The sequence below is a fragment of the Rhyacophila brunnea genome, unplaced genomic scaffold (genome assembly GCF_057557595.1).
Source record: "Rhyacophila brunnea isolate RB1 unplaced genomic scaffold, BYU_Rbru_1.0 scaffold_20, whole genome shotgun sequence".
NCBI classification, from domain to species: Eukaryota; Metazoa; Arthropoda; class Insecta; order Trichoptera; family Rhyacophilidae; genus Rhyacophila; species Rhyacophila brunnea.
This window is the reverse complement of record NW_028232860.1, coordinates 34,047,197-34,072,462: the sequence shown is the minus strand read 5'-3', so window position 1 is coordinate 34,072,462 and position 25,266 is coordinate 34,047,197. Positions and strand designations below refer to the sequence as shown.

General features: G+C 34.4%; 1 protein-coding gene across 5 annotated transcripts; it reads left to right on the top strand.

The window, feature by feature from the left end:
* Positions 1-121: 121 nt before the first annotated feature.
* Positions 122-24,591, top strand: LOC147071567 (uncharacterized). Of its 5 annotated transcripts, XM_085948492.1 has the most exons (9): positions 122-167; positions 244-363; positions 1,563-1,690; positions 2,266-2,462; positions 10,216-11,206; positions 15,610-15,900; positions 18,562-18,736; positions 19,886-20,230; positions 23,008-24,591. In XM_085948492.1, the coding sequence occupies exons 3-8, from the start codon at positions 1,624-1,626 to the stop codon at positions 20,112-20,114; spliced, it is 1,950 nt and encodes a 649-aa protein (XP_085804618.1). In that variant the 5' UTR covers positions 122-167; positions 244-363; positions 1,563-1,623; the 3' UTR covers positions 20,115-20,230; positions 23,008-24,591. The 5 variants fall into 5 exon arrangements, with proteins under 5 accessions (XP_085804618.1, XP_085804617.1, XP_085804614.1 ...); XM_085948491.1 differs by lacking the exon at positions 244-363; XM_085948488.1 differs by lacking the exon at positions 244-363 and having other exon boundaries at positions 122-243.
* The last annotated feature ends 675 nt before the right edge of the window (positions 24,592-25,266 follow it).

Here is a 25,266-nt window from a genome sequence, read left to right as displayed (position 1 = left end):
GAGTTTTTTTTACTTAAATATATATGGGAATAATATTTGCTTAGTTCGTTTACTAACAATAAAAGTATTATCTTTTATGCAATGTTTTCCCATATTTATATTAAAATAACCTAGCCCAGTTAGTGTTAAATGTTACCTCTTATTAGTTGTGTCGTTTGTTTTAAATAGTGTGTAGCCAATGTATTTTATGTCTAGAAATAGCACTTCTATGGACTTTCAGCTCATTAGTGTTGGGAATTTCAGGCTAGTGTTATATTGCGTAAACTCAAAATTGGCTCTGAAATATTATACCTACTTTAGATACAAAATCTGTACTTAACTAATTTTTTTTAAAAGCATTTTATTAAAATTTTACAATTTAAAGTGTTTTAATGCATAAATACGTAGTTTTTTAAAAACATTGAATAAATCGATCACAAAATAATGTTTAACCATTTTTAAATATAAAATAATATGTATATATAGCATTCGAAAAGAGACCCATAGATGGCGCGGCCCATTTACTAGACATCTCAAGCGCTATGTATACAGATTAGGATTTAACTCTATATACAGCGGCATATTTTCGAAAAGAGACCCATAGATGGCGCTGCCCATTGACTGGACGTCGCAAGCACTCTGTAGACGGATTAAGATTAAACTCTATGTTGACTCCAAAATTAATATCTCTCAAGCAGGGCGCTTAACGTCAGCGGACAGCAGAGCCAGTCCAAAAATATTTTTTTTCTTCCTTCCTAACTTTATTCTTTAAGCACTACGGTGTAAGGTAGCATCAGTCTCGTGCGGCTCCGTTTCGGGAAGGAATGAGCACTTAAAATCACTTCTTTCAGACACGTTTATAGTGTCACAGAAGGCGGCTGTGCATATCCACGGCTGTACATACATGACGGGTGGTGGTGGAATATTTTTTATAATTTTTTAGATCTTTCACGGATCTCTCACAATTTAGTCTGATTAGCTCTGACCCTTTTGATCATACAGGTCCTCTATTTTAAGACTAAGCACTTTACACTATCGAGATTCGTTCCCTGTGATAAGTGTGGTATCTAGTTTTCAAATGTGATACCTACCTGAACTGAACTAATCCTTTGACAACTTCATCTGGTTATTTGGTCGAACGAGTCATCTTATCTTGTTAATCTATTTTCGTGTAACGTTTGAAGTCTTCTCTGTTATTGTTGATTAATCTCTGTGAACTCAGAATAAATACTAAAACCGAAAGTGTTTCCATTTTATAACTAAAATATACTATAACTGGCGACCAACGCGAGCCCAAAGTGTTTCTAAGTTATAAATAAATAAACTCATTATCATCATTTATGGCACTACAACTCTTGGTGGGTCTTGGCCTTTTTCAAAAACTTCTTTCGTCCTGGACGATCTAGCGCCAACACTCGTTCGTTTGATTTGACCGAGCATTCTTAAAGCGCATCTAGTCCGCCTAGATGGTATATCATCTGGCATTCTATGCATACTGTAGATCCAAGGCCTTCAACGGACTGTCCTCAGTCGGGACGCTACAGTTTTACTAATCTATTTGTTTATGTATTTTTTTGTTATAGAAGTAAAATTTGTAAGTACGTAGTCCCACAAATAAATCAACTAATTACACACATTTTCAACATGGGGTATGTAAACTATTTTTTGAGTGTGGCAATCATCATCATCTACTTCTCAAGAATATATGGCCGTAAGGAAACAGTGTTATTTATTTTGTATATATATTTTTTTTCAATAATCTAGATTTTATATAATATGTAGGTAGGTACTGTAACCTTTAGTTACTTTTTAATGGACGGCAGAAAACTATTCGTTGTGATTTAAATTCGATGGAGTGGTGTGTTTGACGTTTCAACGTGGTTACTACGTCGTGTTTATTATGATCATACTACAGTGACAAAGGGTGGAGGTGGGCTGTTAAGATTCGACCTAAATAGTGCACGCTAAACTCCGTCAGTCATATTTATATGTTTTCATTGAATTAATAATACAATTTGCTCACCTCTCATAATACTCATCTCCTCTCACCATACCTAAATTCCAAAGTATGATGTAATTCTTTCAACTCAAACTAAAATCAAAATGACAGTCATTTCTCAGTGCCGTGTTATCCGAACTTTATTAAGTACCATAAAATAAAACCAAGAAAATACCAACTCGTGTATTATTATTATAATATAAATGAAGGGTCTCCACCCTCCCATCAAGTAACTTAAATCATTGGTTCTATGCGGACAAGCTTATTTTTTTCAATATAATTTTCAGAAGCAGATATTTGTGGAGGGCATAGGAATCCACCTGAGCAATGCGTTGTGCTCAGAGACTGTCAACATATAATTTTCAGTCCCTCTTATAACCAACATAGGGTACCAGTGGAAACTCCATGGCAGTTACCATTAGCAGCTGAGGTTATTGCCATCTTGAGGCTAGCTCATTGTGGATATCAACAAAATGTACCAAAGGTAATATTTTAAATAATAGTACCTACCTACCATAAAATGAACACAAAGAACCCGTTGAATAATTATTATATAAAAAAGTGCTTACCGTGCGCATGTGCTAGAACAGGGTTACCCAAACTTTTTCTGCAATGGATCACTTCGCAAACCCGGAAATTTTAACGGAACACTTACTTTATTTTGTAGGTTATTTATTAGCGTATTTTGCGTAGTTATTGTCGTTGAACTGATAAGACTTGTCAGCTGGTCAGTTAAAAACAATATACCCCATCTTTTTCATGCGCACAATGTGAGAAAAGATGGTCTTCCGTCTGTACCTAGATCATGTCCCCCACATCAGCGGGCCCCCCAGGCTAGGATCTTTGGAGGTCCCCCTACTTATCGCTAAGGTTAAAGGCAATATGACGATCTACAGTTGCATATTCCAAATGGTGTTCGAGGTAAAATTAAGGGTATTTTTTAGCGATTTTTTGTATTTTTAATACACCCACTTTTATGTTGATATGCACAATTATGGACATGTCAAATATCGACAATAATCAAAAATTGTAAGTATGGCAAAACAACATATCATTAAATGTTAGTATGCTTGAAGTGAAAATACGCCGCAGGCGACATTTTTTACTATTAGTGCATGTTTGTGAAGTGTGTTTATCTCACTTGGCTGGTCGATCTCTCACGCCGGGCCCCCCATAAGTCCAGGCCTCCAGGCTAAGGGCCTGTCAGCCCCCTCCTTGTGGGAGCCATGACCTATCTAGATACTTGACGTCATAAACATCAGTGGAGATTGATCATCACTCGCCTTTCAATATGAAGTAGATTCTTTAATTATTTTAGTTTTACTTATTTTACTTCTACTTATAGTCCAGTCAATCTGTACTTTATGGTTGCAAAAGGTCGGGTAGAAGATTTTTTTTTTTTAATTTGTATATATGGTAATGAGTGATAAGAAAACGAATTTTGCCAATTCGGATGACTTTGGCACAACTTTTGGCGGGCAAAAAACCGCAAAATTTTGGGTGTTTTTTTGGTTTTTCGCTTATATCTCAAAAACGGTTGGTCGTAGAAAAATATTGTTTTACATAGAATTAAAGCTTATTAAATTTCCTAAAAATATTTATAAAAAACGTTTTTTTATATCTTTAACCGTTTATGAGATATTTGCTGTTGAAAACACGCGTTTTAGTAAAAATCAAACTTTAATGAGAAGAAATACTAATCTAAACTTAAGATCTTACAAATAAAGTATATTCATAGTTTTAGTAATGATTGAAAAACAAATGTTAATATGTACAGAATAATAATATTCACCAAATATCTTAACTTTTTAACCATTTCTGCCGCTTTGGTGAGGTGGAGTAGGCAAAGGTTTTACGTCGTCAAAGTCTTGCAATGCAGCTCCCATGTCGGGATCATTATCCTACAAAACTATATAGGTATATTCCGTTAATTTGAAAAGAATGGAGAGATATTATATATATATATATTAATTTCATATCATCCATTACCTGTTCATTACTGGGAAGTTCTGCTTGAATATAAAAGTCATCTTCTTCAGCGTCCTCTTCCTCCAATCCAGAAATATCTGCTACATTTTCACAATTTACTCCACTGCAGTTCTTTCAAATTGACGAACAGTTCATCGCTGATTTTCGACAGGTACATGCTTTACTGCACCCCTTCTTGCATGCACAAGAAAGTACTTTCAGTATTTTTTTAGGCGCTGGATCTTTAATGATCTCCACGGGTATTAGGCCATTGCTGGTTCGCTGCCACCCCCAATATTCTGGTTTTTTAACATTGCCAAGCCAAGTTTGCATTTGGTAGTAGGATCTTAAGTGAATGGTGTCGCGCTGCGTCTCGAGTTGGTGGTAGTCTTGAAAGATTAAATTTATTGTATTGTTTGTCCGATTTCATGAATAGCCGATAACGCAGTGTCCAGTGTTTCCTCAGGTCTACAGGCATCACTGTACAACCTCATAAGTACCTGTTCTCCTGCTACAGCTATTTCATCAGTGCTGGCATCTGGATTGTTGAATACTGTGACCACTTCCTTCAACTGAATATTCTTCTCCAAAATACCACACAATTTAATCTTTCCATGGCCAAATAGAGAGGATGTTGTATCACACCCACTGAACGCGTGTGTGAAAAGAATGGTACGTGCGTCATATTTAAACGATTTTGTCGAGAACAACACATCTGGTTTACTTCCCTTTCCAGGTTTTCGAAAGAATAAGTTGTTCAAGAATTGTCTTCTTGCCGACATCAGTACAAGAAGGTCAATATCTTCACCTATTATTACTATGCTTTTAAATTCATTTGATTTTGAAATGGCAGTAGTTACAATTAAAACATCGGCATCCTCTTCTGCCTGGTTCACTTTTATGCCAACCCGTGAGAAATGTGTTTTAAGTAGTGTTATCAAGTGATTTTTATTACTTCCGATGCTCAAAAAAAGTTCCTGGTCCACCTGATTGACAGTGTTTCATTGAAACATAATTTCAGGGCATGGTTTTAAATTTATACGGCGTAATCTTTCTACAAACTTTGTCCCACTGGATGCAGCATTGGATGGATATCCGTCAAATACAACTTCAATTTGTAACTTATAATGTTTTGTCAAATAATCCGAATACATCTTCGCAATGTCATCAAAGCATGAATTTCGGGGCCAAACTACTTTATGTATGAGATGTCCTCCGTCAACCACAATAAACTGATTGTTAATGTTGGTGCTGTGAGTCTCAATGCTGGTGAAAGTAGAAATTAGAATGTGGCCCTTTCTACCACTCCCACTAACTCTCCCCCCATCCCCACGCACCATCTGGAACATTGCGCCCATTGACAAAAAAGACTAGTTTGTAAACCCAAACAAATTAACTAATTAATAAATCCCAAATATTTTTTTTAATAGGTAACTAATATTTTATTGTTATATAAGTAGGTACCCTAATAATTTCAATTCTTAATAATTTTAATATTACTGACCATATTTTGAATCAGAAAGATATTCTTAAACCAATAAAAGGTAATTATAGGATAATTTCAAATAACAATAACAAAATATTTAATATCAATAGCATATTAACTGAAAAACCCCAGCGAAATTAATGGACTTTATCTAACTAGTCACTCCATTACCTGTGGCCCAAATTCCATGAATGTAATAAACCCACCATTACCTACCCAACCTATTTATTAAATGTAAAAATAAAATAATAATATTGAAATATAAGGTAGTGAACTTTGTTTTTCGTGTCCTGAACATTCTACATATTGTTGCTTTGGACAATATAATCCTAGAGCGACGATATACTGTTTTCAACAGCAAGTATCTCATAAACGGTCAGAGATAGAAAAAAATGTTTTGTATAAACATTTTAGGAAATCTAATAAACTTTAATTTTGTATATATCAATATTTTTGCTACGACCAACCATTTTTGAGATATAACCGAAAAACCAAAAAAACACCCAAAATTTTGATAAAACGCGTGTTTTCAACAGAAAATATCTCATAAACAGTTAAAGATAGGAAAAAACGTGTTATATAAATATTTTTAAGAAATTTAATAAGCTTTAATTCTATGTAAAACAATATTTTTCTACGACCAACCGTTTTTGAGATATAAGCGAAAAACCAAAAAAACACCCAAAATTTTGCGGTTTTTTGCCCGCCAAAAGTTGTGCCAAAGTCATCCGAATTGGCAAAACTCGTTTTCTTGTCACTCATAACCATATAAACAAATTAAAAAAAAAAAATCTTCTACCCGACCTTTTGCAACCTTAACGTATTTTTCGGTCTAATTTGACTGGACTATTAGTAGAAGATCTTTAAATGTGTTGAAGTGTATAAAAACTTTCCAAATGGTCGCGGAACACCTATTCAGGTTCGGCAGAACACTGGTGTTCCGCGAAACATAGTTTGGGAAACCCTGTGCTAGAAGATATCAATATTTGGCCACGTATATTTTTCGACTTAACGTGGTGTAAATGAGAACTCGGCCATTCTTGGTAGTACTGACTTGTGTGTCCCTGATAACTATCTTAGAAATCGGGAGCATCGGTTGTTTGTTCTCCCAAGGAGCAGAACTAACCTGCCATTGGTGATGCCAATTGGGACGGCAACAAGTCTGTTCAACCAAATCGCATCGGATGTTGATATATTCCACGTACGCGATGATGAGTATAAATAGGTGGACGTTATTTTATAAATTATTAAAATAGGGTCTGCATAGCTCATTCGGTGTAGGTACTTCCTTGTATCTGATTTATGTTTTTTTATATTTACACTTTCTACTGTTTAATACTTTGGACGCTGAAGACGCACCTGGCGCGTAATGACCAGGCGGTCGATCGATGTAATTAACGTGCATTTTGAAGGTGGTATTTAAAAAATCATTATCTAGTCAGCAGCGAATGAGAACTTAATACTGATCTATTTCTTTTTATATAATACTGTTTTAATAATATTTATTTGTTTCTAAATATCATGTTGTGAACGTCTTAAATTAATAATTTGTAATGTTCACCATATCGCACATCTAGTACAAGACTATCGTATGTCCAAATAGTTGATTGTTGGGTAATCGACTTTTCAAATTGCACATTTTTACTATGGAGTGTGAACATTAGAAAATACATTAAATAATGTGTTTTATTTTTTTCTTATTCAATCGGGTGTAGTTGAATTTATGATATTTGATAAATATTCTTTATTATGAGTTGGAAGAAAAATAAATAACGTAATAATTTTGTATGAAAAATGTATTCAAGTTTAGTATAATTTTATAACCGTTAAAAGTAATTTAATGGGTTACAGCATGGCCCCCACAAAGGGGGCTGACAGGGCTCTAGCCTGGGGGCCCGGGCTCACGAGGGGCTCAACGTGGCAGATCAACTAGTTAAATGAGATAAGCACACCGTAAATTTATAAGCTCTAATAGTAAAAAAGTCGCCTGCAGCGCTATAAGACGAGTAGAATTTTATTTTATAATTATTTTTAGTGTTTCCTGACTAATGAAAATGACTATTTATCCAACATGGCGAAGGGTCAGATGTAACTTGGCTATCACAGAAGAGGGTCGCGCTCAGTGCTTCATAATATGATGCTGAGTGCCGACAATCCAAACTGATTTATTTAAAAATACGAAAAATCGCTGAAAAATACACGGAATACCCTTTATTTTACGCGGAACCCTGGAGTTCCACGGAATATCTGGGAAACACTACTATAGAATCGTACACTGCCCTTAACCTTAGCGATAGGTTGGTGGGCCTGTCAAATATCGTGACCTTGGGGCCCGCTTCAGGATGTGGGGGCCATGGGTTACAGTATACACATTTTTACTCAGAATCAGAAATTGTCCCTTCATTAAGCTCAGCGGCAATTTGACGGGACTTTTCATGCAGATTTTCGAAAAAAGAATGAAATCCGCGCGGTATGGGAAGTTTCTGACAACTAAATCAGACCATTTATTTTTGGCAGATTACAAGTGCCTACGCAGTTTCAAAACTACGTCTGCAAACAGAGGTTTGATTCTTTGACATTTCTGTACATCGATTTCTTTGAATTGGGTGTCAGAGTATTCGAGTTTGTAAAATATTGAGAATGGATGGCTGGTTTCCATGTGTTCCTCGGCGGCATTTATCAACGATACCGTCTGAACTTTTTTCTTCTCGTTGTCATTTCGTCGCTATAGGATTTGTTTCCCGAATATCCATTTTTGTCGAAATCGACATTTTAATGCAGTTCAATTTCTTTTATTGAACTCTACCGAAATCATTTATAAAAACAATATATTTTTATCTAGAAACAGAGATATTTAAAAAAAAAACCCGAATACGCCATGTTAAGTTATAATTACTCCGTGGTGTTCTCCCGAATGTACAACTATTCGTACCTGAATATCCAAGTTAATTTCGGTCGAAATATATCTCTGGCTGAGTGTTTATTTCCCGAATATGACTTTAGCCAATCAAACCGCGCTCACGCCGTACATCTCGCTTCCACATTCACGCTGTCTAGCTCTAAAACAATCACTCCCACTTTCATATTTTTAGGCCGTCCGGAGACTTCTTTAAAATTTCGTCTTATTGATATTGTTTTTAACGTTACTATTGTTTTAATAGTGAATTCATCAAATTTGAAGAGATCATTCATAGCTGATACATCACCAGTTCGCCCTGAACTTACAGTAGAGTTGTGGAAGTGAGTATTTTAACCTAAATAACTGCATTTTGTTTTGATAAATCACACAAAATCCCAACGGTTATATGAATTCTACAGTATGACCCGGCAACTACTATGACGTAAAAAATAATTATTATTTCAAATTATTATTAATCAAACATTGTTTGTCTTTATTTTACTTTTAATCTAGGTATTTCTATGAAAATAAAGGCGATGCTATTATTTATTTTTGAATGCGCTGATAGTTAATTTAATTTAATATGTATGTTAGTAACTATTTATTTGGTGGATATTATATACTTAGGATATTGGTACCTACCTAATATTAGCAGCCAATGGTAATTAATTTATACATGATATTATTTTGTGTTGTTATTCCTTACAATAGTAAATATATAATATTTATTTGGTGGTTTGTAATAAGTTTAATTGTCAATTATAGAAATATATAGATATAATAATATACAGATATATATAAATAGATTTTTTTTTTTTGAAAAAGTATTAATATAAAATTGTTAGCAAGTACGAGTAAGTACCTACCATCATAAAATAATGGAGAAATGACCGTGACGGCGGTTAGTAATTGAAGTAGTACCGTATAATATATTTTCTCAGAAGTGATTTAAAAAAATTATGTAAGTATGTTCAATTATTAGAATGGTACATTCTTAAATCTTGTGAATTATTCGTTCAATAAAAAAATAGTTAATTACTTAAAAACTTTTTTATTACTTAATCCGAAAAAACCCGAAAAAGCGATTGCCGCATGTTATTATTACATACGAACTTGGGTAATTACGATCAGTAAGTATTTAAATAGTAGAGGTAATTATTAACAATTATCATGTAAATAAATATAACATTTGAGGCGCGTACTTTTTGACCACTCAGTAATCTGTGGGACGTGCAGCAATACGCTACGGTCTTAAATCCCGAACGTCCATGTTTTGTCACGAATATCCATTATTCTGAGAGAGCGCTAAAAATTTCCCGAATATCCACAGTGAGTACTTGTAAATAAAACGTATTTTCTGTGCATTTAATGATTTATACCAGTATATTATTCTTGGAATCTATTCTTAGATAATGTTGCAATCTTACAGTATAGAAAGAATGATTGATACATCTACTGATATTAAAATATACGACAATGAAATTTGTTTTTCGTCTCCTGTAAAATTGACATTTGGTCTATTCGGGAAACAAATCCTATAGCGACGATTTATCACTTACACACGAATTCGACAGAAATAATACTTTGCAAATCTCGATTTGCTGTCCATCAACGATAGATGTATACCCATTCCGAATGAATGTATCGCTTTTTTGAGTATCAAATTACTTTTTCAAGTCGACCATTGAATATTTTAGCATGCAAGTACATCTTCTTGTCTGATCCATGACCATATTACGTGGTGAAAATGTTATTCAATATAAATTAATACGAATTTTTTTTTGAAGGTGATTAAAACACTGAGAAGTCTTTTTTCAATTATTTTACGGAGACTTAATTAATTATTTATGTAGCAAATTGATCAATATAATGATATTTTTGTAGGTTTGCTGTCCACGAGTGGAAGATAATCCATATGCAGTGGAAGAACCAGTTTCCTCTTCAAATATAACAGCAGAAGAACAATTTCCAAAATACTCAACTGCTTCTCACGATATTACCAATGTACACTATAAGACAAGTCACACAAAGTCAACTACGGAATTAAGTGAAACTTTGCCATCCTCTTCTTTAAGCCCAGTTCAAGCACATACTATTATTCCTAAATCAAGCAATGTAAATTCATCAGGAAATCCACCTCTTTACAATCTAACTGATCCGAATTATGATGAAACTAAACGTCAAGATTACAATATTACTCTAACAAAACCAGCTATTGAATTATCTACAACTATTCAACCTGATGGTTTAACACCATTTCAAAGAGATGTGGTTTCTCTAAAACAAAACAATTCTATTACTTTACCAAGCACATCTTCAAATCAATCCGTACCTCTAGAAATTAATGGTTGGCGCCCAAATAATGAATGGGTCAATGGCGGGAAAGATAATTTGATAAACAACGATTCTGTAAATACAGTTCAGGAAAATAATAATGCTGTGAATATAGTTCCTACAGATTCTGTTATCACTGAGACTACGCCAAAACCATGGGAGCCGGAAAATGACTGGCAAAGTGCAAGTGACGTCAATAAATATTCTAATAATTGGGCGCCATTAAGTGGTCAAGATATTACAAAATATTCACCGAGAACAAAAACGCACGATAATAATGAATGGAGTAATCAAAACAACTCTCAAAATGATATCGATACTTCAGAAGAATCTTCGAAAGAAAAGGTATCACCAGGGAAGTTGCTTTCTCCAAATTTGATACTACCAACAAGACTTACATCCAAAATGACGATTTTTTCTGGTGTTAATGGACATAAAAATTATGATTTACTACCTACTGAATGTGGAAAAATCAATTATGAACATATAGGAAACAAAGTTTATAAGCAACCTTGGATGGCGTTACTTGCTCATAATATTCGTAAGTTAAAACCGTTATATTAAAAATAATAAACGTGTATACATTTAAAACTATAACAGGACATGACGCAAGTTGTATTGTAAGGTTTAAGTCCAGGTATTAATTGGGCGTATACATCGCCATCTTAAGACCCAAAGCCTGAGCATATCTTTTTGCAAAAGCATAATATTTCTCAAACGAGTGGTCCTACTGTTCAACTGTCAAAATCAGATCCTAGATTGCCTGAAATATTTATTTGCAAAACCACGTAAATATAAGATCTTTCTCGTCTCGAATTCCGAAAATTAAATTAAGTATAATGAGGTATAATGATGCATCTATAGTCTGGGCTTAATACAACATATTTTATTTAAACAACGTGTTTTACTTAAAGTGAATTGAGTGATAGTTGCGAATGATTTTTCATAAACATAACCTCAAATTGGGGTAAACAGCATTTATAATTTTACGAGAACTTCAATGTCTTCACCTACTGTGCGAAAACATCTTCTTGGCTACGTAAGGAAGCGCTGTTGGCGACTAAACGGGAGGAGCTTGTTAGTTTATAATGGAAGTGCGCTTAAAAATGGGCGGAGTATGTTAGTTCACAGTTTTAACACGTAGCCAAGAAGATGTTTTCGCACTATAAAATAATATTTAACACCCACGATGGCCGCATGGCTTAAGGGCCGGTCTACAGTGTCGAGGGTCCCAGGTTCGAATCCTGGGTCTGGCAAGTACACAAATTGTTTTTCAATTTGTGTATGAGTCAGAGTATGGACCTAATAGGTTGAGCAAGTGGCTGACATCCATTTCTCGTAAAAATAAAATCTGTTAATACAAACATCCACTCTGTGGAGGCCCATATGATCCTATTAGGATCGGACATGGTCAAAGAAGAAATAATATTTATTGATAATTATTATGATTATGACTGAAATGCGGTTTATTATACGGCTTTGGCGTATCACAAGGTCCTACGTTTTAGCCAAGACAAACACATCACTCAGTATTTATTCAAAACTTCCGTTCAATTGAACGAAAATCTCCGAGTCTTCGAGAAAAATAATTAGAGGTAATGATCGGTTCTGACCAATTAGTTCATTTGAGTCATTAGGTATTTGAGCCAGTTGGAAACATAAATATATTTCGCAATAGCATTTTAACAAGCGAGTCTGTTTTCTAATCTTCATCATTCATGACGTCTCACTAATCTCGTGGAAACTTTTCGTTATTAGTTCTTAGTTCTCATGAATCATGAAATTCTCGCCAATTTTTGAATCTCTTATGTCATTTAAATACACTAGAAATTTTCATTGTATTTTCACCATCTGCCTACCACTTTCAACAGTGCTAACGTATTGGTAGTTCTTTTCTTCGATTTTCAACTTTTCTAAAATTTGAACGCCTACTTGTATGCACACATAATATCGCACCCCCAGTAAAATACTGTCGTAAGTCTGAAATGGGCGTTTTCGAGTTATGGATGTGGTTGGATTCGTATTTTTTTTTGCTATTTTAATAAAATACTATCGTATCTCAAACTCAAATAGTGTCGGAGAGAAAGCACTTAATACAGTACATTACTTTCCGAAAACTGTTGAATAGATAATAAAATAGTGTTGTAACTAAGTTACGACAGTATTTTACAAGAAGCTTTCTAAAAAACTAAAACAATACTTTTCAAAAAAATACTGTTGTAACTCTGTTACTACAGGAAAATCTTGAGATACAGCGTAATTTTCTCACTAATTGCATGGATATTATTGTTCCAAAGTATTCAAACAAAAAACACTGGAAGCAGCAGAGGCAACAATTTTTGTTATCAACAATTAAATGGAAGTAAAATACAAGAAGTATGCAAAAAATACTTTATCAACACATTTGGGGTGAGTGAAAGGTACTGCTCCACTGCATGGAAAACAAGAGATCTTCTTTCCGGAACGCCAATTCCAGAACAAAGAGATCACAAAAATCACAAAAAAATTAGTGATGTTTAAAAAAATGATATAAGAGCTCACATTAAGTCTTTCCCAGTGATCGAGTAACATTATTTGCGTGCACAGACGTCCAAATTGTATTTAGATGGTAAATTAACAATTGCTGAAATGTATCGGTTATACAAAAAACAACAAGCTGACAGCAATATGCCATTTGGAAAAGAACACTATTATACGCATCTATATTTAATGACGAATTTAATATTGGCTTCTTTAAGCCTAAAAAAAGATTTGTGCGTTGAATGCGACCTATACAATAATTCTTCACCACCAGATGAAAAAAAACAACTTCAAGAAAAATATGAGACACATCAACCTGGAAAAAAGAGGCAAGGGATGAAAAGATCAAAGACGTAGCAGAGTCCCGAACTAATGGCCAAAATAGCGTCATTAATGTAGCTGTATATGATTTGCAGGCTGTTTTACCGCTTCCTTGCGGAAATGTGTCAACTTTCTATTATAAACGAAAGTTTAGCAATGTACAATCGTACAGTCTATAATATCACTGAAAATATTGCAAACTGATACATGTGGGACGAGAGTCAAGCTGCATGAGGATCCAATAAAATTGGTAGCTGTGTACTCGATTACAATGCATGTAAAAAATATCACCACAATGCGCATTTTATTTTTTACAGTGACAATTGTGCCGGGCAGAATAAAAATAAATGCATTGCTGCAATGTATTAATATGCCACCGGGATTCACAAAAAAATACAACGATCTCTCATAAGTTTTTGGTCACCGGGCATAAACAAAATGAAGGCGATATCGTCCATTCTACAATTGAGCAGCAGAAGACCAGGGCTCTAAAAAGTGGACCAATATTTGTGCCCAGCCAAATGATTACCATTGTACAAACAAGTAAGAAAACAGGACAACCATACATAGTTAAACCCATGACGACAAATAATTTTCTCAACATGAAAAAACTAGCAGATGAAATCGGTAAAAATTACAACACGGATGAAAATGGAGAAAAAGTTTTGTGGCAGAAGATTAAAGTTATAAAAGTAGACAGAGACTATCCATACATTATTTTTTTTAAAACCAGTTATCATGAAGAATGTAGGAAATTGAATGTTCGACAACAGCAAATAGGCAAACCGTTACCAATGGATGGTCTCAATATATCCAAAGCATATCAAGAGTGGCCAAAAATAACGACAATTAAAAAGAAGGATTTGCTTTCCTCTGCACCGCTAAACATCGTGAATTTTATTATGATTTTTTGCTTCTCTTCCAAGTGATGTTTAAAAATTAAAAATCGTATGTAAAAAATTTATTTTCCCATTAAATTAAATAATTAAGTATTTTTTTGTTGTTTTGAACTAATAATTGTATTTTTCTTTTTTTTTCAATAAATCTTTAAAGATTGTACCATAACTTAATATTTTGAAAACCTTCCTTTACAGTGCCCAACAAATTAGTTGAAATTATTAGAGTGATGGTAGGGAAATTTACATAGAAAGTATTGAGTTGATTCAAATTTTACCATGAAATTGTCAAATATCCTAATAAAATACAGTCGTAACTCAGAAATATTCAAATATCTCCGTTTGTATATGTTTTAGAGAAAAATGATGAATACAGTTGAAAATAGATCATGTTTTTCCATAAAAATGAGTAATAATTTTTACATTCAGACTTTTCCTGTATTTACAAAGAATATTTGAAACTTCAAATGGCTCTCCTGCAAAATGCCAATTTTTGACTTACTACAGTATTTTACTGGGGGTGCGATATATATGTTACTTTCCCAATTGCTTACTAATAAGGTTGAAATTTTCTTAAACATGTTCAAATACGAATACTTACGTGGTTATTATCAGATCGTTGGTGCGGAGCTCGGTGCAGGAACACGGAGCAGTGGAGCAATGGAGTTTTACCTGGAGCAGGAGTGTAACTGGAGTACCTACCGAAAATGTGTAGTACTCCACTGCTCAAGATGTTTTTCTATTATTAAATTTACCTCCTAAACTCCAATGAAAATATTATATTTGACACTTTGCAACACTGGAATTATTTGAAATAAGGCAATACTGCCGAGTGATAAATAACGTCAGTTTTTTTTGACAGAAGAGGCAGATAATGAAAGACGATTTGCTGGCGGTAATTTTGTTTAATATAATTAATAATGAAAAGGACGAATAATAAACCTTGTTTCAAAACTACTTACTTTACTAACATTTGTATGCATATAATAACTATTAAAACTTTGTACCAGGAGCGGAGTAGATCCTGGAGTGGAGCAACTCAAAAGGGGTCCGCTCCAACCCTCTGGTTATGATACAATTATTATTACTTCAAGATTGACACTTCCATTATGGAAATAAATTTATCACAGGTGTTCTTCTAATATTTATTATTACATGTTTAAAATTTATTTTTATTTGAAATATAATTAAGTATTTAATTTTGCAGGAGGAAAGATTGCATATAGGTGCATCGGTACTGTCATAAATAAGTTACATATATTGACAACCGCCAGCTGCATCACACAACTTGGCGATGGAGTAACTCTAGGAGGAGTAAGAGTTGGAGAATACGATATCTTACAAGACAAAGACTGTGATGTCAATGGACATAATTGTGCTCCGCCAGTCCAGGATTTATTGTTTGAAGATTACATCATTCACAGTGGATTTAATAAAACCACAATGCAGAATGACATTGCACTCATCAGAGTCAGTAGACCCATCGATTTTACAAAAGGTAAGACGTTATATTTAGGGATTCCGAGCTATTTTCGATACCTATGAATCCCGGGATTGATAAACATAATCCCGGGATTTCGGGATTGATTTTTTTTATCAATTTTTATGAAAAATAAAATAAAAGCGAAAATAAACAGAAAAAATACTTTTAATAAAAAATAACTACATTAGAAATAAACTGAGTTTGAATGAAGTTTCATTTATACCCTTGTGTAGGTTGTCATTTTATTTTTTCACAATAATTATTAAAAATTAGAAAGATTGGAAAAAAAACAATGCTTCGCACTTTTAACAAAGTAATTCTACTACTCTGTGGAGGCCAGGCCCATATGATCCTATCAGGATCGAACATGGTCGGAAAAAAAATCCACCATGATATCATACGTTTACGGCAGTTTCATATTTGGCTGAATAATTAGATTTATGATACGGAAAGGCCATAAGTACGCCATGATTATTTGCTTTACTATTTTAAATCTCGCTAATCCATTCATTATGTCTTTACTATCAGAAACAGCAATCTCATATTAAATTCACATTATTACAATTATTACAATATTATTTACTCCATTAAACTTGTGTATTTCCAAGATTGAACGTATACAATATTAACAATAAATGTCTTAAATAGTATAAATTATACTATATTTATTTTTGACCGATTTTATCAATGTTATTTTTTGTAAATATAAAATTTTTATATTAACAATGGAAAAAAATGCCAATCCCGGGACCAGTCCTGGGATCGCGGGATTGTCAAATTGTAATCCCGAAATCCCGGGATCAGAATTTTGGCTAGGGATTGGATCCCTAGTTATATTGTTCTTTTCAAATACTATCACAATCAGAATATCATACCTTCCATACCAATTCAGTTAGCATGGCCCCCACAAGGAGGGGACCGACAGGGCTCTAGCCTGGGGGGCCCGGCGTGGCGGGTCGACCAGTTAAGTGAAAAAACACACACCATAAAATTGTTCTAATATAAAAAAGTCGCCTGCGGCGCTATTTTCTTTGGTATTTCTTAACATTTAAAAATATGGGACTGTGCGGTGTAATTTGATGTGATATGACGATTGATATAATTAAAATATAATAATTTACGTAAGTATAAAATTTAATTTTATAATAATTAATGTAAGTGTGTTTCCTGAAATGGCTTTTTATCCAATATGGCGAAAGGTTGCATGTTACTTGGTTACCACAAAAGAAGGTCGCGGTCAGTGCTTCATAATAAATTATGCTGAGTGCCGAAAACTCAATAAATCAACTGTGTTCATTTAAAAATCGCTAAAAATACTCAGAATACCTTTAATCCTGGGGTTCTGTTAAAACCACTTGGGTTACACTACTGTAAAAAATCACATTATCCTTAACCTTATCGATAGGTAGGGGGGCCCGCTATAGATCTTGGCCTAGGAGCGCGCTTCAGTACGTGGGGGGCATGGCAGTTAGTATATAGTCGACATCATGGCCCCCACATTGTGAAGTGGGCCCCCAGGCTAGGATGTTTGGCGGGCCCTCCTACCTATCACTAAGGGTAAAGGCAGTGTGACGCGCTACATTAGCGTTTTCCATGGTGTACGCGGTAAAATTAAGGTGTATTTTTAGCGATTTTTTGTATTTTTAATATGTACATCCGTTTAAATTATGTAGTCACACAGTTAACAATTGCATCGTACAATCAAATATTTTATTTATTAATAATTATTGTAGTGGTATAGCCTTTTTTTACCATTAGCAAATTTGTGGTCTGCGTTTATCTCACTCATCTGGTCGACTCATCACGCCGGGCCTTTCCTGAGCCCGGGCCCCTAGGCTAGAGCCCTGTCAGCCCTCCCCTTGTGGGGGCCATGGTCGACATAATAACGGATATTGATTCTCACATAACCTGACATTTTATGGGTGAATCCAATTATTAATTTCAATTTATTTATTTTACATAAAGTGAACGTTACAAATTACAAATTTAAGGCATTCTCAATAATATGACATTATTGAAAAACAAAGAAACAAGTAACAACATTAAAAAAACAAAATGAGTGTAAATAGTAAATACAAATATCATTAAAATAAAGTAAACGGAAGTACACAGAATGAGTTAAGTATTTAGACCCTATTTATAAAATTTATAAGTCACTCAAACTCACATAAATCAGTATCCAAAGTGATTTAGAGATTAACCACCAATTATTTATTATAAGGCTAGGTATTCACATCCACATCACACACATCCATGATGGCCGCGCGGCTTAAGCGTTGGCCTATTGCGTCGTGGGTCTCAGGTTCGAATCCTGTGTCTGGCAAGTACACATATTGTTTTTTTCAATTTGCGTATGAGTTAGAGTATGAACCTAATAGGTTGAGCAAGTGGCTGACATCCATTTCTCGTAAAAACAAAATCTGTCAATACAAACCTCCACTCTGTTGAGGCTCATATGATCCTATTAGGATCGGACATGGTCGAAAGAAAAGAAAGAAAAAAAATTCTTGAGAGAACATTACCAATGCCAGGTTATTTCTCTACCTTCGGAGAACAAGGTTTTTATGAGTTTTAAAATAAAAGTGTAGTGATGATGATAGAAGAAAGATTAACGCAATTAAAATAAATGCAAATATGCAGGAAGATCATTAGAATTCCAACGTATTCTTATTTCAGAGAATGCCAGCCCAATTTGCCTACCAGTTGACTCCCATCAGATGAACTTGGCACTGGAAAATGAGACGATGGTTGGAGTTGGGTGGTCTAATCAGGCTGGTACTAAGACGCAAACACTACAAGAAAAGGAATATGTAATGACATCGACTCAGCAATGTAGAGAATTAACGAAAGGGTAACAAAATAACTTCTTCTTCATAATATTACAACCCAACATGAATTTTAAACTCTTCTGGTATCTGCTTACATCCAGGTCTACCCAAAGTGGTTACATGTAAATTGTACGTAAAACATTTCACCGTGGCATAGTTCGCCGTGAGCTTTCTTATCGGAAAGGGATAACCGTATACTATACAGTCTCTAATTTTATTTGATTCAATATGAAAATTAATTTAATTTTCATAGCTAATTTCGGCAAAATTCATGAATTCAAGAATGACGTAACCTAACCTAACAAATAATCCAGCATATCGGCTATTTTCAAAATTTATTTGCTGCTGGATTCCTGTAAAGTGTAAACCGACAAGAACCGTGTTTTATTTAGACATGAATGTTATGTCAGTACTATATAACCCAAAGAGGTCACGTCTTGAATATACGGCCATATATTTCCGATAAACATTTTATGGTGAAGTCTGATACGGCAAACTGCATTCGTACAAGTTTCCGGACATGACACAAAGTTGCTTCACTCCAGTCTCGGATAATAAAAGTTTAAATATTTTACAGCTATCAACTGAGGTTGATCAATAATTATTGCTGCATGAGGGTATCCCTATGGGTTTTTCACTCTATTAGGTCCCTTATTTTTCTGCTGCCATGCACTTAGGTACATGCTTTTCTCTTCATTACTTCTGACCCCCGATGTTATGTTTAAAGTTCACAAGATTGCTTGATATGTGTGACATGGTATGTTCAGGCAGTGATGAATAATACACGGAGTTGGTATTTTCGTGGTTTTATTTTATGGCAATAAATTTCAGATGAACACGGCACTAAGAAATGACTAAAATCACATTGATTTGAGTTGAAAGGTTTACATTAATTTGAAATTAAGATACGGTGAGAGACACAGAACAGTGAGGCGCGTAGGCTACATTATAAGTCTATAAATGGCCATAGACAATAACATGTCGGTTGTAGGGTTATTTACAAAACCTCTACACCACCATCTGTTATGCGACCATATGCCATGGTGTAAATAACGTAATATACTAATAAAAGTTATGATGAGAGAGTCCCAAGATCTTAGAAGACGCTCTTCATAGTGTATATGATTCCAATTCTAATTTATTCTAATATAAAATACTATCTTTTATTTTAGAAAAAATATATTCATAAGCGAGGAACAGGTGTGCGCTGAGAACATCTTGCCATGTTCCTCAAACGTCGGTGGACCCTTGATGATGATCAACTTAGTAGGTGTGGAGACCTTGCACATCCAACACGGCATAGTCACTTATAGTCCAGAAAACTGTGCACTTGCACATGCTATTATATTTACGAAAGTGTCACACTACATGGAATGGATTCTTGATAAAATGATTCCTTGAAAACTTAGTATAATATGTTTGAATAAATAAATGAATGTTGGTGAAACTACGTCTGAGATTTACTATTAAAAATAACCGTTGAAGTGAAGCAACAGATGACAGCGACAAACATTGAGGTAGGTCACCGCCATCTTTAGATTAATAAAGCCTGAGCATAACTTTTTGCACAAGCAACGAGTGGTCCACTTTTCAGCTGTCAAAATCAGATACCAGATTGCTTGTCATATTGATTCGCCCTTTCTTGTTTCAAATTGAATCATAAAAAAATTCTCAAATTAAATATATTAACTATCAGTGTTATAAATAAATAATATACATTCCTTTTATTCATCAGCTGTCAAAGTCAGACTAGTTATTCACACAAAAACCGGTGGTTATATCGATTTCCAAAAAATATGTAGCATTGATCTGTGCATTACATTTGTAGAAGGTGTGTTAATGCTAGTGTATTATTTATCATGTAACTTATCTATTCAAATAAAACCAATCCCTGTGTGAATTTGACAGACGCGTCAGTATGAGCACTCTATAGAAAAATGACAGGTCATCATTAGACAACAATGGGAGGGGCGGAAAAAGTAGGACCAGTCGTTGTGAATGTATCGGCTTTCTACTTGAGTCGGTAATGGCCATATACATGCCGACTCAATTAATTTATTGCACAAATTATGACTGTGATGTAGTGAATTTAAAAAATCCCATTAATTGGCACCCAATTTTGATTAAGAATGTTCTAACAGTTATCTACCGGCCTTACTTTACTATCAAAGGGTTCTAAAATAGATTCGATGGCACCAATGCAAAACTTAAAACGGTCAGGCAAAATCTTTAGACGTAATTTTAGACTTCTACGAATATCTTTTAAATATTTATTCCTAGATAAGCGCTTACAAGGTCATGCGATGAGTCATGTCATGGCGGCAGCATGGTCTGACAGCAAGTATAACATGATCGCCACAAAGCAGTGTTGCGAAACGTACTATATTTCTGGCCCGCGTACTATGTACGATACAAAAGTCCGAAAATACTATTTATTTTTGTCTGCATACTATAATTCGGTGACAAAAATATGGCAACATTGTCACAAAGGCAAAACAAATTACGGCCTTTTACTACGGACGTGAAGATCTCTTCACTATTATTATTAATGCAGGATCCCATAGACTTGTCGTATACATAATACGCGGAACGCATTCTGACAATTGGAATAGGTTTTAGGGGTCACCAAGATATATAATGTCGATGTTGCCAGGCGATATTAGTGGTCAATTTTTTTTTATTGACGTTTTAATTTTTTTTCTTATAACCCACCAAAAATTGTTCCGAATTCTTCAATAAAACCAAGACCGAATTAGGGATTGATTTAAAATGCAATAATTGTACCATGCCATCGGCATGGTCGTAGAACGGTTCGTCCCATTTGAAAAAATAAAAATAGCGGGTAGTGCAATGTGTTCAAAATTATCGATTCTTAGGATCCTCCTTGGCTTAAATTATTTTATTTAGTAGCATTTTTGTATAAAATCACCCAGATTGTTTCTTTACTATATCTATGCATATGACATTAGTTTTAGTATTATGGTTAATCCAGAAACAGTGTAGGTTACATATAGACCATAGACCATAGTACCATGTTATTATCTCGGATTCTATATACTATATTCTATATTTTCACGTATAGGTATACGTGAAAAGTCTAGGGATTGTCATATTAGCATTTTTTTGTAGCTTGGACTTTGTAACTTAAGAATGGACCTGCGCAGAAGCACACTTACTTTCATGCGCATGTAGTAGGTATGTAAACGATGCATCTGAGTGTGAAAAGTCTGTTTTATACGATAAAATAGTATATTTACACTTTTACCATCTCTATCGGGCTATTACAAACAACCATTACACAAAAATTATTGTTTTTAATGTGACCGAATATTTAAAAGTGATGAATGAAAAGTGAAAAACAGTACAATTATAATGATAGGTAGGTATGTTTTTACAACTACTTTACTAAAAATACCAATTAAAAAACATTATTTGTAAATTATAAAAAATGTGATTGGGTCATCGATATATTTAATATGTACACTGTTCACTTCTACTTATTAATTAGTCATAGTTTGTGTTCTCCTAATTATTTAATTAATAAATACCTGCAGCAATATAATCAGTAACAGTGGGTTTAATAATTTATTTTCTTCCAAACTCAATAATTACCCAGTTTTATTAATTAACATAACTATCGTCATAATATTAATTAAGATGTGAAATTACTTCAATTTATTTTTCTATTGTTAATTATCGAATAAGTGAAATTACTGATAATAGAATCGTTTTACCCAATTTTGCCGGATTTTTTTTCTGAAAAAAATGACACAGAATTCTTCTACACGTGATTATAGCGACTTCCTGTTATCACCAAGATCTTGTTGTTAACATCGTAATAGATGCTTGGGTTTCCAACGCGTTTAAGTACTTCTTCCTTCTTTCCTCGACATTTCGGGCTCGTTGCAGGGGCCATTATCTAGAGATATGTGTTATAATTTTTTTTTGAAGTGTAGTGTAGGTGTATGAATGCAAACGTCGCTCTAAGAATGCCAAATGGAATCCGATTAGCTAAAAGCAAACGTTGCTCAGATAAATGTGTCACTAATGTTGTGGATAGTAATTTAATAATTATTCATATTGAAAGTAACTTTGACGATTTGCTACGTGTAATACGGGCTGTTCCTTTCTTAGTCGCTCCCGTACTGGCCGAAAATAACCGAACATCAAAAATTTAACGTTTATGTTGTCGGACTTATATGAAACATAATATCCATAATAGAGTTCTGCAAGGGTTCTTTCTCGAAATGTATTAATTTTATTGATTATTAGTCTTAATATGTCAATGTTATAGGTATGCTGCCAACCTAATAAGCGTATCCGGTTAAGTTTAAGAAATGAAGATAGGTCCAGTTATCAATATACAAATACAATACACACACCATATGCGAATATTGCAAGAATGGGGCCAGCGCATAATACCCATTTCACTCCAAATAAAATACTTAAGTCTCGAACGCAAGGAGGAGTGATATTTCAATATGACGATCGTTTTGTGTCTTCTTTAGAAGTAGAAGAAGGTGAAGAAAATTATAGTGGTAATTTCGATGTATCTACTCCAACAAAAGTTTCATATCATCCAAAACAATATCCAACGACGCATCAAAGACTACCAAATCAAAATTCATTTACATCATCAAACGAAATACTTTTAACGACTCCAACAACGAATACGTCATCGTCATCTCCAATAGATAAAACGAATATTATAAATCCAGTAATCAAAAACGAGGCATATACTTTTAAGCTCTGGGGCTTAGAGAAATCACTACAGATCCCGGATAACTGGAAACCAATAAATGAATGGGGTACTCTAAATCCGGACAATGAAAAATCCGACGAAACTAATCTTCACCAAAGATTTGTCGATCAATTATTGGATATATATAAACAACTAGAGATTTCAAATGACTGGATACCACAAAATACATGGGGGGCACAAGATCAAAAAACTGATATAAATTGATGCGAAACGCAACCAAGACATGATTTTTTGAAGGGGTTATTTTAATAATTAAAGTACCTGCCAATTAAAAGGTACTATATAGTAATAAGGCGCATATGACTTAAAATTATTTTCAATTTGAAGTAACAAAACTTAAACAGAGTGAAACACCAGAATGAGGTATATTCAAGTGAAGGGAGGTGGCTATTCGGACTCTGATGGACCCCATGTAGCAAGAATAGACAGTGTTCAATAGTCGAGGGAAATCCTGGATATCAGTCCGGACAATGTGTTGGACGGTGTCAACAAAGATGTCAGTGCGTCTGGCACAGAAATCTGGAGGACACTGGCATATAATAGGAGGAGATGGAGGAAGACCTTTAAGGAGTCTATGACCTATCCTGGGTTGTAAGGCCACGTATGGTGATGATAATAAAGGGTGTTACGATGTAAAATCTTCAGGATATAGAGGTCCTGAAGCACATTAAAGTTTATTAAAATTTAATGGCAATATTTTTGTCTGTCAGTGTTGGTAACATGAACATATCTTTAGTTTGTTTACCTTGACATACTGGACCAAATTAGCCAATGAGCTATCATCATTTTTATAAAATATGTCAGTCGACGAAAACTGACCGATGAGGCGTTTCGTTTGGAGGTTAGATCGGCAGTAGTCACACAAGAATCTCTCTGTACGTTGGGAAGAGGGTCAAGTACAGACGTCTCACGAGGGACGGTTATCTGGTAACCGTCCGGTGGAACAGCACCTGTATTATCTTTGTATTTTATTTATGTAACTTCTGGATAATTATATATAGTCAACGGTAGCTTCACTTTAACATTATTCATTATTTTATGTTCTCTCAGTATTTTGCTCACTGATATACTTTTGTTGTATTATTGAAATTGTTAAATAGAATGGATTTCAACAATTTCAAGTCTTATTTATTTTTTCAGTGTTTCCTAGTTCATATGTTTCCTTTTCAGAGTATGAAGAAGGTAAATATTGATGGCGTCAGCTCTAATTCTTAAGTCAATGGCAGTGATATTCCGAGACCACATGGTCCAGCCTGACTGTGGTAGTGGTGAAAATGGTAGTATACATCCTGATAGGTCTGTGGGACGAGGCTCTGAACCGGGGTCTATTTCAGATGAAAGTATATGAAAGATCTGTTGTTGAAGATTGGTGTATTTCTGAGGCAACGGACATTTCACAACGTCTACGAAAAACAGCCGTTTGTCTTGCTTACGTCTATTTATTGCGCTTATAGCGAAAAGAGGACAACATGCATATACGTTGATGTTTAGAATGTGCCAGACGCTTTTACAGGCTGTTCCTTTATTGATTAGTTCGATGGATCTTTTTTTTGTGAGAGGTCGTGTAAAAGTCGGTTTAAAAATTTGAAACACTGTTTGTAAACAATGCGTCTGTGTGAGTATTGTCGTCGCCTCAACTTTGGTTGTGAGATCTATACGCAACAATCAAGAGTTATAATAGTGAAGAGCGGTATTTATTTGAAGATCGAGACAACTACAACATGACATACAATATTCAAGCTGATTATACTATCTTGTAGGGGAATGGGACGATTTGGCACCGCGAACTGG